The sequence below is a fragment of the Oratosquilla oratoria genome, chromosome 36 (assembly GCF_046742065.1).
Source record: "Oratosquilla oratoria isolate Oo_2021 chromosome 36, ASM4674206v1, whole genome shotgun sequence".
In the NCBI taxonomy this organism is placed as follows: domain Eukaryota; kingdom Metazoa; phylum Arthropoda; class Malacostraca; order Stomatopoda; family Squillidae; genus Oratosquilla; species Oratosquilla oratoria.
This window is the reverse complement of record NC_134812.1, coordinates 12529810-12546130: the sequence shown is the minus strand read 5'-3', so window position 1 is coordinate 12546130 and position 16321 is coordinate 12529810. Positions and strand designations below refer to the sequence as shown.

Sequence of the window (16321 nt, the reverse complement as noted above, 5' to 3'; positions counted from 1 at the left end):
TCTTCCCCCTTCTTCCTCTTACATTCCTTGTCCACCTTCCTCTTCCTCTCTCTCCCTCCCTAGTCCAGTTGTATCGTGCATGTGATACACTTATAGAAGTAAAATTACAGAGTTCTATGAAAATATCAGTTGCTAAATGGCTTTTACTTTTCTTTGTACAGTTCTGCTAGGACTGTAATAGATGTGTTAATATTATGATTGGTCTTTTCGAAAGAAATTCTAAGCTAAAGTTACACACACACACACACATATATATATATACAATATATTTCTTCTACTTCTATTTCTTTGTCTTTTTTCTTTTTCTCTTCTTTTTCTTCTTCTTGTTCTTGTTGTTCTCCTCCTCCTCCCCTCCTCCTCCTCCTTCACCTCCTTCTTCTTCTTCTCCTTCTCCTTTTTCTTCTTCTTCTTTAGTAAAATTATTTTAAGATGTAGTTTAGACAATTATCTGATCTTGAAATATTAATTTCATTTCATGATAATCAAGAACCTTCTTCTTTGTTTTCAGAAATTTACATGCCACCCAAAGCAAAGGAAGTTCGAAGCGAAAATTCTAAAGCAGATGGTAAGACCTTTTGTCGGATTTCTAATATTGTTGATCACACTCTCTCACCCTCTCTATAGATATAGATATATTACTAGATAGATAATTAGATATGCTGTAGATACCCCATGCAGACAAATGCTTTGGCTTGCCCCATCGTTTTTTCCTCTAGAATAATTAGTCTAGATTTAACTAGAAAATAAATGCACGTAGAAAATATACCTTAGACGTAAAACAAAACCCCCGAATATAGATGGGAAATTGTACATAGAAATAAGAAGTGAGGAACAAAATTTTCTAGTGATGAACTACAGAAGTTTTGTATGCAAACCTCTTCACTTCAATATAACTAAGTAGATTTGGAAGTTTATAGAAGCCGCGTTTTTGCATTCTGAACCTATTAATCAACTAAGACACTTAAAATATATATTGATCTGGTGATCTTGTTATTATGCCTTCTTAACGGGTTGAGCCATATAGTCTAAGAACACATATAGTTATACACACAAGCATGGGCGTTCATAAAGGGGGGGTCATTTGCTCCCCCCCCCCCTCTGGAATTTATGGAAAATAAAAACATGCAAGGAAAATACACTGTATGATTGATGAAAGTCAAAATGTAAATCATGTAGATCACGTTAATATATGCCTATGTGGCCAATTTCAAGTATCTTGATATAGTCTTATACCCTTACCCATGTGGAAAGTAGACCACTTTGAAAAAAGGAACTAACGAAGCAGAGCGCTTTCGTATATTACATCCAGTGCAAAAAGTCTTTTTGTACTGGATGTAATATACGAAAGCGCTCTGTTTCGTTAATTTCTTTTTTTTTCCAAGTGGTCTACTTTGCATAAGTGGACAAACATACCCGTGTTCTTATTAAACCTTAACCATATATGTATAATATCTTTAATTTTGCCCCCCTACAAAAATTCCACGGACGCCTCTGCAAACAAGATTCATTCAGAGTGAGAAAGTTGTCAACAAAAAAGTCAAAGTAAAACATAATCTGAGAAAACCACAAAATAATTTTTCCTAGACGTATAACATATCACGTGACAAAATCACGCGATTGAATCTGTTTTCGTTTGTAATAAACAAGGAAGGCAAAGCGGCTTCTATTTAGACTTCCATCATACCTAATACCATCTTAATTCCATCGTCACTCGTTCATTGTGTATCAAATTTAGATTAGGAAAACATTGCATATTTATCAAGTTCGTCACTAATATTAGAAGTACACAAACGCACAGAAATACGTAAATACATACATACATGCATATCTATATATATATATATATATATATATATATATATAGGGTATATATATATACATATACTGTATATATATATATATATATATATATATATATATATATATATATATATATATATATATATATGTACGTTGATTAATGTGATATTTAAATATGTTTCATGAAACTCCTCAGTAATATTTTCTTATAGTCTCCCGTCTCCCTGAAGTTTGGCAAGGAATTTTCCCTAAATGATCTTTATCATGGCGTAGTAGTATTTGCAGGTTTTCCCAGAACCCGATTTTTAGGGATCAGAATTGTCTTCATCGGGGATAACCTTTAGGGACTCAAAGTAGTAATAGGTAATTGGTTAAAGAGTATAGTAATGGCAACTGTACTCAGATCGGAAGAAATTTAGAAGAGGTTACTTTCATTTAATGTATAACGAGGGTATTCTTAAAAAAATATATCTTTATACAAATGTTTTCTTATGTAAATCTTATATGAATCATTGGAAGGGAAAGATTTTTTTTTAAGAATACCACCGTAAGAATCTTACGGCGGTATTCTTTCAAAAATAAATTCCTTATATAACTCTTTCCTTGTATAAATCTTATATATCCTTGGAAGGGAAAGATTTTTTTAAGAATACCACCGTATAAGTTTCCAAATAGGAGAGGTCACATTTTTACTTAAAAGTGAAAAAATAAAAAAATATAGATGTCTGAATTGCATCTCGAATGGCATGGCTTATGACCTCGTTCTGATCGGCTGTGGACTGTCTCGAGCTGGGTAGCGCGCTTGCAAATCTTGATTTTGGTTGTTCACCGCTAGCCGGTGGCGTCACACAAGTCTATCATGCTACTTGCTTTTGCTACTTCGTTTGAATAGAAACGACTTCGGTTACAACATTCTAGACTTTCGTAAGAACATCTCAACAATGTGCTTCTAACATTCGTATTTTAGGTTAAACTTCTCTTAATTCATCCTTCAGCTTCTTATTATACAAAGCAAAAGTAATTTGACATTTGGAAATTTCAAAAACAAAAGATCGTCACTGAAGTCGTTCCTACTCAAACGAAGGAACAAAAGCAAGTAGCATGCTAGCGAGAAATGCCTAGTGTGCCACCACCCGCAGTGACCAGTCCTCTTGCTCTAAATGAAACAGTGGAATCTCTTTTGAGACATCTGTCCCGTTCTCAGCACAGGTTAGAACATTATATCCATCAACCAACAGAGTTGGGCGCGTTACCGCCGAACAGGTAGTGCGTTACCGAAATACACACACACACACACACACACACACACATATATATATATATATATATATATGTGTGTGTGTGTGTGTGTGTGTGTGTGTGTGTGTGTGTGTGTGTGTGTGTGTGTGTGTGTGTGTGTGATGCCACCTACGATGGCATGAACGACAGTCAATAAAATTTCATCATCCTCACAAACTCTATGTATACACATACGCATTATACATACGTAAATATATGTATATATATATAATATAATATATATATATATATATATATATATATATACATGACCGAGCGCTTTCGTCTAGTTAGACATCCCCAGGGTACATATATATATATATATATATATATATATATATATATATATATATATATATAATACGCATTGACGGAAATGCACCCCAGAATTTTCGGTAACCTACTACCTGTCCCACGGTAACGCGCCCAGCTCTGTCAACCGATTCCTACTTTGAGTCTCAAAAGGCAAACCTTGCGAGGTAAATTTTCAGAATAAGAAAAAAAAAAACTTGCAAATATTACTTCATCAGTATAAATAGTAACTATCTACGGAGAAGCCATTGCCATGCATCAGGAAGAAGAATGGAATTGTCCATGACGTTCAACTATGTGTGTCTAAAAGTATAATCTACGGCTTACGTAATTCTCAATGTACATATACGCATACATATAAATATTCATGTGCATATACGCACACTTATACATATACCCACACACATACGTATACATATACATGTAGATATATATTTACATATACGTTTTAAATACATATACTGTACATGTACATATACATAGACATATACATATACATTTGACATATATACATATATATATGTATGTATACATATCCGTATACATATACATATACTCGTACATATACATAGGCATTAACATATACATATACATGTATATACATTCATATTTAGATATACATACGAGTATACATGAACATATACATATTCATATGCATATACATATATACGGACCTATGAGAGAAACATGTGCCTCTCTTCAGATCACGTCACTTCCCTTTACCTCCATCAGCAGGGGCAGGACAGAGGGACTGACAGTGTCCTGACAATGTCCTTACAGTGTCCTGACATTGCCCTGACCATGTCCTGACCGTGTCCTTACAATGTCCTTACAGTGTCTTGACAGCGTCCTGACAGTGTCCTGACTGTGGCCTGAGCGTGTCCTGACCGTGTCGTGACAGTGTCCTGACTGTGGCCTGAGCGTGTCCTGACAGTGTCCTGGCAGTGTCCTGGTAGTGTCCTGACAATGTCCTTACAGTGTCCTGACACTGCCCTGACCATGTCCTGACCGTGTCCTTACAGTGTCCTTCCAGTGTCTTGACAGTGACCTGACAGTGTCATGACCGTATCCTTACAGTGTCCTAAATATGTCCTGACAGTGTCCTGACGGTGTCGTGACAGTGTCCTGACCATGTCCTGACCGTGTCCTTACAATGTCCTTACAGTGTCTTGACAGTGTCCTGACTGTGCACTGATGGTGTCCTGACAGTGTCCTGACAGTGGCCTGACAGTGTCATGACCGTGTCCTTACAGTGTCCTATGTCCTGACAGTGTCCTGACGGTGTCGTGACAGTGTCCTGACGGTGTCGTGACAGTGTCCTGACCGTGTCCTTATAGTGTCCTGATAGTGTCCTTACAGTGTCCTGACCGTGTCCGTCCTGACCGTGTCCTTACAGTGTCTTGACAGCGTCCTGACAGTGTCCTAACTATGTCCTGACAGTGTCCTGACGGTGTCGTGACAGTGACCTGACCGTTTCCTGGCAGTGTCTTGACAGTGTCCTGACCGTGTCCAGGCAGTGTCCTGACCGTGTCCTTACAGTGTCTTGACAGCGTCCTGACAGTGTCCTGACTGTGGCCTGAGCGTGTCCTGACCGTGTCGTGACAGTGTCCTGACAGTGTCCTGACCGTGTCTTGACAGTGTCCTGACCGTGTCCTTACAATGTCCTGACCGTGTCCTGACAGTGTCCTTACAGTGTCCTTACAGTGTCCTGACAGTGGCCTGGCAGTGTCCTGACCGTGTCATGACCGTGTCCTTACAGTGTCCTAACTATGTCCTGACAGTGTCTTGACAGTGTCCTGACCGTGTCGTGACAGTGTCTTGACAGTGACCTGACAGTGTCATGACCGTATCCTTACAGTGTCCTAAATATGTCCTGACAGTGTCCTGACGGTGTCGTGACAGTGTCCTGACAGTGTCCTGATAGTGTCATGACCGTGTCCTTACAGTGTCCTAACTATGTCCTGACAGTGTCCTGACGGTGTCGTGACAGTGACCTGACCGTTTCCTGGCAGTGTCTTGACAGTGTCCTGACCGTGTCCTTACAGTGTCCTATGTCCTGACAGTGTCCTGACGGTGTCGTGACAGTGTCCTGACCGTGTCCTTATAGTGTCCTGACCGTGTCCTTACAGTGTCCTGACCGTGTCCTGACCGTGTCCTGGCAGTGTCTTGACAGTGTCCTGACCGTGTCCTTACAGTGTCTTGACAGTGTCCTGACCGTGTCCTTACAATGTCCTGACCGTGTCCTGGCAGTGTCCTTACAGTGTCCTGACTGTGTCCTGACAGTGTCCCGACAGTGTCCTGACAATGTCCCGACAGTGTCCTTACAGTGTCCTTACAGTGTCCTGACCGTGTCCTGACCGTGTCGTGACAGTGTCCTGACAGCGTCCTGACTGTGGCCTGAGCGTGTCCTGACAGTGTCCTGACCGTGTCCTGACAGTGTCTTGACCGTGTCCTGGCAGTGTCCTAACAGTGTCCTGCCAGGACCCAAGATTTCTATTACTTATCCCAGACCCCCCTCCTACCCTTATTTCATATAACTGATTCCAGGCAAATGGTTCTCTCACGTTGCTACACTAAGCTGTTGACAAAGAAACAGTATTAATCCAATATAACACAGGTTACGGATATACATTCAGTGAAACTTGTTACTATGCATATAGATATATTTGTATAAATACATGTATGACATTTACGAGTACACTCACTGTGTATTAAAATTGTATATATACAAATATATATGTATGTGTGTGCATACATATATATATATATATATATGTGTGTGTGTGTGTGTGTGTGTGTGTGTGTTTGTGTGTGTGTGTGTGTGTGTATGTGCGTGTGTGTGCGTGAGTGTGTGCGTGCATTATAGATAACTCTCGTGATAGAGATGATTACTAATTAATTCCCCGAAGTTGAGAGGAGACAGGTCTAACAACTCCGGATGTTCAAGAATCGAAGCCGGACCTTCCGAGATGTTGAACTCGTCGCCTCCCAACTTCGGGAAGCTAATTAGCTGTGTCACAGCAGATAGTTACAACACACACGCACACACACACACACGCACACACACACACACGCACAAACGCACGCACACACGCAGACCCACATACACGCACAGGCACAGGCGTGCGCACATGTATGTTTTTGTGTTGTTGTCCATGTTTATTCATATAAATGCCTATATATACATTTATATACATATATATGTACATACATAATATACTGTATATATATATATATATCAAATAATTCCGACAGTCATCCCGGGATTCGAACCGGAGCCTTGCGTTACGCTAGACCAAAGTTCTACCGACTGAGCTAAAGGAGCTCTAAAATTCTCCAATTTGGAAGTTGATCTAATTCCCGACTTAGTTCTTCGGGAGTTAGATCAACTTACAAGTTGGAGAAGTTTAGAGCTCCTTTTGCTCAGTCGGTAGAGCTTTGGCCTAGCGTCACGCAAGGCCCCGGTTCGAACCCCGGGGCGACTGTCGGGATTATTTGATTGGTATACGCATTTACACACACACACATACATATAAATACGCACACACATATATGTGTGTGTGTGTGTTTGTGTGTGTATAATCTCCATAAACATATTTATCTATAGAGGTGGATAAATAGATGCACATATATGCAGGTTTAATCCATTTTCTTCGCTATTTCTTTCTTTTGATGCATCCCGTATTTAGCATGACATTCGCACCCCTCGTCGATGGCTTTATTTCCTATTTTCCACTGATGCACCGTTGATTCTTCTTTTAATCACACTTTATGTTGAGTTTCATAGATTACATTTCGTTCCTTTCATTTTCCTTGTTGAGATGCTAAGTTACAAAGAGTTTCACGTAAAGCTGTGTCCTTTTGTTTCATCTGCACCAATTTATTTTCGTCTGCATTGTTTCAGAAAACCCGTGCGAAGAACCACGGTCGATTTTGGTCATGCTTTGATCATTATTGGAATATGTTTTCTGCGGCAGTGTCATATGCAAAAGATATATATGTATAAATACATTTTTTTTTTTTTTTTAAGAATATTGGTGTTTACTGTTAACTGCTGGAAAATAATAAACTGTTTTAGGGCTTTGTTTCTCTTCGTGTTAATAACAAGGATTATTTTCGTCCTTAAATCTTGTTATATTCCTGATCACTTTAGGTGACAACTTCTAAGACGATTTCTCTCATTTTTGTTCCTCTGCCCCTATCGCCGCGGCCACCATCCATGACAACGACTATTAACACCACCACCACCTATTATGCTGGCACTATCACCCCTTCCACCGCCTGGCACCACTTTCGTTCACCACCCGCAATTGCACCTCTCATACGCTTAACTCACGTCTACGTTTTTCTATCCTCCCTCTCGTCTTTGCACCACAACACGATAATAACGCTCTGTCTCTCCTCCCGTGCTCCCACCATCCACCCATGATAAAATCTTCCTACCACTTTTTTATATGTGAATATATATAACCCATATCCTCGTGCAATCCTCGACACTTACTTCAATTTGCTACAAACCCCACTTTTTATTCTATTCTTTTGTGTTTCTTTTTGTCTGTCCTTTATATATATATATATACGTATATACATATACTTTTTGTACATCACCCTGACTCGATGCTTCGTCCCGTCCTCCATTCCCTTCCCCCAAACGCATATTTGAATACATGATCCTTCATATGTTGACATCCTATTGAAATCCTTCAACCCATGACGTCTCCTCCAAAGAAGTCATATACGGAGTCGGAGGTGGCGGTGGAGGTGGCGTTGGAGGTGGCGTAGGTGAGGGGAAGAATGTCGGGAACGGTGCAGGAGGTGGAAGAGGAGAAGGAGGAGGAGGAGGAGGAGGTGGTGGAGGCGGAGGGCAAGTTGGGAGTTACAGTGAGGACTACACAGGTAACGAGGTGCTGAACAAGCTGCCCAAGGATATCGGCTCCTTCGACCTCGGATCTCCTTCTCGAACATCGTCAGGATCGAAGTCGGCCGCAAGCCCCACAGCCCACGGTATCGATGCCCTTTGCCTGTGTAAAACCTTAGTCGTGTGCCCTTTGTTCCCCCTTTAGCGTAATGTACCCTTTCAAAGTTATCCCTAAGGCACGTCACCCCCTTTTTTAAGGCCCTTTTTAGCTACCCTGTATATTAAATCCTTCTGAGGCACCTACCCGTGCTCAGACGCTTTGAGTGCCCCAGTCCTTTGGCCCTCGTAGAAGTATGGAGTCCCGCTCGGCCCTGAAATGTCCTTTTGTGAACGCTGTACTACCCTGGCATCCTCCGTAGGACTCCAGTACTACCTTGTCTCCGCACAGTGAAGGATTCCTCCTTTATCACTAAAGTTGTTTGCCCGAACCGAGGCTGTTGTTGCGTCCACAGCAGAAAGGCAGACAGCCTCGACTGCCGAGTAGATGTGGATTTGTCCTTTTTTTTTTTTTTTTTTTTTTTTTTTTTTTTTTTTTTTTTTTTTTTTTTTTTTTTTTTTTTTTTTTTTTTTTTTTTTTTTTTTTTTGGTTTGCCTTCTGTATCTGTTATTGAGCGAAATGGCCCCTACCCACCATTTACTTAACGTGTGGTGGATGGTCACTTCACTTTTTTTGTTTGTTTTTTTTTGCTATTTTTTTGTTTTGTTTTGTTGGTTTATTAAGTATTGTATGTTCATATGCCTTGTCTTTTTTCTTTTACGATTTTCTTTGTATGTTCATATGCCTTGTCTTTTCTTTCACGTATATGAATTTAAGTTAGTTTATGTTGGACATGGTTGTTAACAGTTTCGTTTTATTTTTTTGCTGAATTGTACTTCAAAGCTTTCGGATGTTTATGCAGTAGAATAAGAAATTTCATGTATGAACAGAATCTTGTGCATTTTGGTGAGCCAGACTGCTTGTAAAAGGTCGCTATTCTCCATCGTGCAATTGATAGTTTCATATAATACATTAATCTTGATCAACTTTATTCCATTCTACTTCTTTTACAGAGTTTTGAGTAACCGTCCATCAATTCTCCAGTTTATTTTAGTCATTTTCAACAAACAAATCTCCTTCTTACTTTTTAAATGTTTTCTGTCTTTCGTTAATTAACTGCATGCCAGGTATTGCTTTTAACCGAAACAGTCAGGACTCGAACTTTCTTTCCAATCCAAAATTGAGGTCAGCAAGAAGACAAAACACTCATTTCTTATGAGATCAGTGTTAAGGCAAGGAGACAAGGGACTTATTATGATCAGTAGTAAGATAATTAGACATACGGCGCGGTAATACGGTCACTGGCAAAGTAAAAAGTGGACAAGCGACGAGATGAGGGGTGGGCAACGGTTGACACACGTGCTAAACCTGGCACATGGAAGCCTTTTTTCTGGCGCGCGAAATGCAGAGCTCATCTTAAAATACATAGTAAATCTCCGATTTTTTTATGACCATTTGTAACCGCATGCTGCATTAGGCGGCGGATTGGGGCCTGTAATCTAATTCCATTCCTACGCGAAAAAATATCGTATCAAATATTTTGATTTTTTTGGCACCCACAATAGAAAAGATTACCCACAAGAGGATACAGAAAGATACGGAGAGGATGGAATCTACAAAGAGGTGGTGGTATAGATTTGTGAGACGCTGAAAAGCACCAATAAGGAAACAAGCAGAGACTACTGTTGAACAGACTTAACCCTTTCCCAACCTTTGACATATATATGCAATCACAAGTCATGTTTTATAATTTATGTTATATACATTTCATGGAAGATATTAGCAGCCATTACCGTTTTCAAAACAAATTCATATCATTTTTTCTCATCTGATTTATCCATAATTGAGCCAAATATTTAAAGATTCAAATCAGAAAAGTCTAAAAGCTATGTGATAGGGAAAATATTAGGTCAAGGGTCACAAAACTACGACCCACATCCGAAGTGGGTCAATTCTTTGTTTTGATTTTTTTTTTTCTAAAATTTTGTTGGTGGAATATTCAGTGTGTAAATAATCAATTCTTATGCGGCCATGTTAATTTTTTTTTTTTTTTTTATCATTATTTTTTTTTTCTAAATTTTTGTTGGTGGAATATACAGTGTGTTTTGAAAATTTGTTTTTCCAAAATTTTGTTGGTAGAATATTCAGTGTGTATATAATTAATTCTTATGCGGCCATGTTAATTGTTTTGAAAGTTTTTTGTTTTTTCTAAAACTTTGTTGGTAGGATATTCAGTGTGTAAATAATTAATTGTTATGCGGCCCGCGATCTTCATTCTCTCGGTTATCTGGCGGTCCGCTGTGAACAAAGTCTGGTGGCCCCTGGGCTAGGGAAATTGGAATTCTGTAATGACCTAACGCGACTCCGATACCTTGTTCGCCTCTTCAGTCAGTGGTCCAGTTGTCCTCCATTTAGCGCACCGGGGGTGGCCAAATGTTTTCCCTTGGGGGGGGGGGGTCGCCAAGATATCTTGTATTTTTGTTTTCTTTTTCTTTTTTGTGATATGAATTCAATACTATAACCATGATGATGTTAACGCATATACAAATACATTAGTGGGGTCGCGGTCATATCATGAGGATCATATTGGGGGTCGTCTGAAAAATAAGCTTAGGAAACACTAATCTACCGGAAAGTGGTGTATGAAGGAACTCGTCCGTGAGAGAAGGATTGAAAGAAACTCCAATTCTCCTTAAACTTGTTAGAGGGCAGGATAGTTAAGATGGGGGAGAGGGGGGGAGGGGGGATTGGGGGTTTAGTGGAAGGAAAGAATGAAATGGAAGGAAGTAAGAGTTATGATAGATGTGGGACAGACCCACTTGCTCAGTTATTCAAATTAAAATGCGAGTATAGGCGAACAAGGCCGCTGTCTTGGCGGCTGTACATAAGAAGAGCATATTTTATATTTAGGAGTACTATGCACAAATCAGTTCACAAACTACAATTGTTACTATATAGAATATTAGTACAAACACTCGTACGTATTTACATATTGCTATGAGACATAAAACTGTTAATAGAGATATATTTACATAACTACTAGTTTCAATGGGTGACAATTATTTGATACAAGAAATTAATTATGGCTCACGTATATCCATAGAAAACGACTTCTTGAAGGCGTGACCTTGCTACAGTGGAAAGAAAGTTTGACCCGTGACTGTACATGCTGACGCAATGGCCGTTCCTGTCCATTTCTTATATTGCATCAGTTACCTATGACCATTTTGATGTGCATTTACTTTGCATGAAGATGACAACCCTGGGTCCTTTTGATGTGAACATAGTGATTTTATCTCTCTTTAGTCGTTCTTACAGCTTAGAATGAATCCTGTCCTTCGTTCTGTGTTTACGAGTCTTCAGAATGATAATATTCTTTACTTACCTGCATGATATGAGAAGACTCAACTATGAAAAAAATATACAAATTTTGCAGAATTTATTGCAGATATACACTGAAGGATTACCGAACCCAACATTTTTAGAATATTACTATAACATTCATCCTTGTATTATTATAACGCTTATCCTTGTATTAGATATTTTATAACCTACTGCAAATACAGCTAATTAACCTAACCTAACCCTTCTTAACCTAACCTGATTTAGCTAAACAAGAATATATCCTATATAATTTTACTTTAAAGATGTTGGAGTCGCTATTCTTGACAAGATCTGGTCTTATTTTTATAGAAATAAATGTGATTTGGATTGTAGACAATGAACAATTCTTAGATTTTCAGATATACAGAAAGTTGTAACTGACTGATGAAAGTACATCGTGACCATTATTATGTTATTTGTGTGATGAATTATCTTGCATTTCACCTTATTTTCTAAAGCTATACTATATTACAAGAAATTCACGATGTTTAATATGGCATACAATTAATTCTTACTTGCTATAGATACTAGTACTTATGGGCGGGAAAGGTGTGTGTTTGTGTGTGTGTATGTGTGTGTGTTTCGTCCACATAGCCACAGATGAAGAAGAAAGATGCGAGTCTCCTAAACAAGGTATTAAAGGCAAGAAAAGAACATAACTGATTCGGCTTAACGTCACAAAATCCCCCTATCAGGAGGCTAGGACGATGACCCTTACAGAGGACTCTGTAGCTTGGAATTTAATGAACCATGACCTTGGTCCAACTCGCTGGCGGCAGGGTTCGAACTGCCGACACCTCGACCTCCGCCGCAAGTTGTGACGCTCTAACACGTTCGGCCAGCGAACGTAGAAGACAAGAAGGAAAAGAATAAAAACATTATGGCATCTCTAACACTAAGGACTTGATTAAGAGGTGAATTAATGAACGAGACATCAAATGGAATATAAAATGATGAATGTAAGAATATTCGATGCTCTGGGAAAGAAGCATTTGAGGAGGGAACGGTGGTTTGAAATGGAGGTTATGTAGAAAGTAGAATAACCAGGATTAATTGTTAGTTCAGGATATAGCACATTGGAATAAAGTGAAAAGACTGAGATACACTGAGGCGTGTGTGTGTGCAGTTGAAGGAAATGGATTAGATAACAAACAGAGAAGCGAAGGAAGATAAAAAAAGAAGAAGAAAGCAAGCGAGATGGTTCGGGCATACAGAGAGAAATAGTAGAAAGAATTTATGATTCATAAGTGGAAGAACGAAGAAGGGAAAAGAGAAAACTAAATTGAAGGAAAGCGTAAAACTGAACATGTAGAAGGTAGAGGTAGATATGGAGATGAATATGGTAGTATGGGACAGAAAGTATATAGAGAGGGGAAGCAGGGGCAGACAGTGGGGGAATACAGTAAGAATAAATTGTTTAAATCATGGGAACAGCGTATGTTTTGATTAGTGATGGAACGATTCTAATTTTTTTAGCGATTCCGATACTACGAGTCCCGATACTGTTCTGAACTTCCGATTCCGATACTATTCCGATTCCTATACCTGCAATGACTATAATCCAGGCCCTGCAGTTGATTTGGAAAACAAATACTCAATAAACCAAAGTACATTCATTAATCATTTATCGGTATCGGAAGTCAGAGGTCCTTTACCTCATATATGTTTGTGTTTGTGTGCAGCCAATGCTGGACAGTTTGAAATAATTGCGTGTGTATATGCGATACAGCCAGACAGAGCGGATAAATGTCATTTGTTGTGTTACATGTAGTTGGCAGTCGCCGACAAGCCTATCAAAAGAGACACCACACGTTAGGACGGAGCCTTTATTGTATTTGTACGACGTTTCGCTTGTTACATCTTCATCAATAAGCAAACAGTCGTGATACGAATCTCTGAGAATAAATAAGAAGATCCTGGGACAAACGGAGGGAGGTCATTGGACCCTAGAAAAGGTCACATCAAGCTTATGACCTGTTTCCGACCACCTTCGACCGAAAATCAAGCGATCGGTCGGCGACACAAAACCTATGCAAGGAACTGAAATGGAAAAAAGCTAATGTGGTTGATAAGATGAAAATCTATGTACTGGGGATTATTCAGTAGGTCTTTGTAGGTTCAAAGCGTTGTGTGGTAGACACAGTGAAGTCTACTCTTATGTACAGTTCCCTGTTCTATTTACCTTAGTTTTAGAATTCAGCACTGATGTCCGGTGCGTGTGTGATCCTTATTTTGTTTACTGTGAGGTACAGTTCGGTGCTGTGTATGTGGTTGGCCCCCAATAAAGGTGTTATCGCAAACTTGACCGATGCTGCCTTGAGTCTAACGATGATTAGTCATTGTTTTAGCCTGTGCATGTGTGCAAGTGAACAGTAGCTATATCGTGTCTGTGGAGTGTTTGAGTGTAATTTCATTAGCGTGGGAATCAGTTTGTATGTTGTGGAGTGTTTGAGTGTAATTTCATTAGCGTGGGAATCAGTTTGTATGTTGTGGAGTGTTTGAGTGTAATTTCATTAGCGTGGGAATCAGTTTGTATGTTGGTTTCATAGAAAGCAGGTGGTTGAGTGTCGTGCGTGTATAGGCTAAATAATGTAGGTGAAATAACAGAACCTTGTGGGACTCCACTGAACATGCCTTTGGTAGGAAAGTTTTGTCTTCAACCCGCTAATGTATAGGACTTCTTGAGTGAACAAATGGCGTCTTAGGATGTTTTTTTTATGTTTCTTTCTTCGTGTCGTCTTCTGGATCTGTCGAAGTGTTTCCTGGGGCTCCAGGCAATATTGTAGCTAAAACGTCTACTCATATTTTTTGTTGTCATGTCGACATAGGTTGAAGGGGGGACTTTAAAGTTACATTGTATGTAAGTGAAGAAGAAAAATTTAGCAAGTGAGACCCTAAAAGAAAGCTCATAGAGCTGAACATAAGAGAATTGGAGCCAGAGCTCACCACACAAACTCTGGACCCGGAAGCTCTCACTAGCATACGCAGACTCAGCGCGTGAAACCAACCTGTAAGAGGCAAGGACAACTGGGGCTGCCTGGCACACACTTTAACATCTTTACCACTGAAGAAACAACACTCCACTGCGCATAAGGATCATGGACCCAAAATCGCAATCTGTCTACACCAACGACCTATGGAGAAGTCTTCCATGTGTTCACAAAATAGAATAAGTTAATCCTAAAAAACAATGAAGATTTGTTGAAGAAAAACATAATGTATTCATCATCACATTCAATGAAACATGTATAAGAGAGAGCTTCTTGCTTGTGTGCACGTGTGTCCTTTTAGCACAAAGTCGAAATGATTTTTTAACTATACATACACATATATGTATATGTAAACATAAAAATTATCACAGTCAGTTATGTTATTAATATAATTTTTCAAGGTATTCTCTTGATTTAATAGTTTTTTTTTTCCAGGATCGCATATTTAGTCTTCTGAGTAGTTTCCCAATTTTTCCTCATCTCCGGCTGAAACTTAGTATTCACCTACTTTACCCTAGTGCGACGATACCCTACATACTCATGCTAAACCCTTTCACGTTGCCTTTACCTTTCACTGAATCCCCACTTCCCGTTTCAGACTTGTCGTCCGGAGCTTTACCGGCGCGCTGGGCATCCGCGGCCTCTGTGGTCGGGCGACTCAACATCATCATCCTCTCCTTCATCGCGTTCTTCCTCTCATGAAGCTGTGCTGCTGACTACCACGCTGTCGGTGGATAATTGGCAATCCGGTCAGCAACCAGTCAGCCAGTCAGTCAACCAATCAAGTAAATAACCAGCCAACCAACCCATCAACCAGTCAAACAATCAGTCAGAAAGCAAGCCAGGCAGCAATGAGAGAGTCATTTCGACAGCAGCAGCAGCAGCAGCCCATCTCTGTTTCTCTCTCTCCGGCTTCTCTCCCCACTGTCGGTCCCGATGACGTCATTCACTGAGGCAAATGGGGACCTGAAGCCTCCTTCCCCGTAACCTGATGCTTCGAATTAGTAGATTATCCTAAACATCTGTTCATTTCGATTGCAACGATTCCGACTATTTTTAGTGAAAAACGAAACCGTTTCGAGACTGGAATGAGTTTATATTAACCTTTGGTGACAGTCAGTCGTGTTAAAAAAATTTGTGTTGGAAAAGAATGCCCAAAAAAGAACGAGATGAGTAGAGTGAACTCCAAGTCCGTATAATTTCAGAACTGTGGTCTTTGAAGGAAACTATTTGGCTGAAGCCTGCTGGAAAAAAATAAAAGAAAAATCCAGAGACCAAACAAACCAGAGGATAAAGTGTAAGTGGCTGAAGTACTATACTTGGTTCTGCGAGCGGTTGCATTTTCTTCCATACATATCATGTTCATCATGTATTGTTTCAAAGCTTTTCTTTTTTGTATGTATTAGACAATCTAGAATCGTTTACAATAAACGCAGGTGCGTAGTGTAGTGCGTAAGTGTGTGTAAGCTAGAAGACGGGCCTTAGTGTAACAGATGGTCTCGCACGAACTTAAGAGAAAAAAAATGTGTCTGGAAAGCTTTCGGAGGAAAGAAGGACATGTGGCAAAAAAATAAAAATAAAAATAAAATAAATAAAATGTCC

The 16321-nt window shown here is 39.5% G+C and overlaps 1 protein-coding gene across 2 annotated transcripts in view; it reads left to right on the top strand.

Annotated features, from left to right (window-relative positions):
- The window catches only part of LOC143018891 (lachesin-like), a 104232-nt gene extending 88780 nt beyond the window's left edge, over positions 1 to 15452 (top strand). The window contains exons 7-9 of one of the 2 annotated variants that reach the window (XM_076174457.1): positions 509 to 565; positions 8119 to 8394; positions 15318 to 15445. In XM_076174457.1, the coding sequence (XP_076030572.1) occupies positions 509 to 565; positions 8119 to 8394; positions 15318 to 15421 (437 nt within the window). In that variant the 3' untranslated portion in view covers positions 15422 to 15445. Of the gene's footprint in view, positions 1 to 508; positions 566 to 8118; positions 8395 to 15317 lie in introns of both variants that reach the window. The other variant, XM_076174458.1, reaches the window with a different exon arrangement.
- Positions 15453 to 16321: the final 869 nt, after the last annotated feature.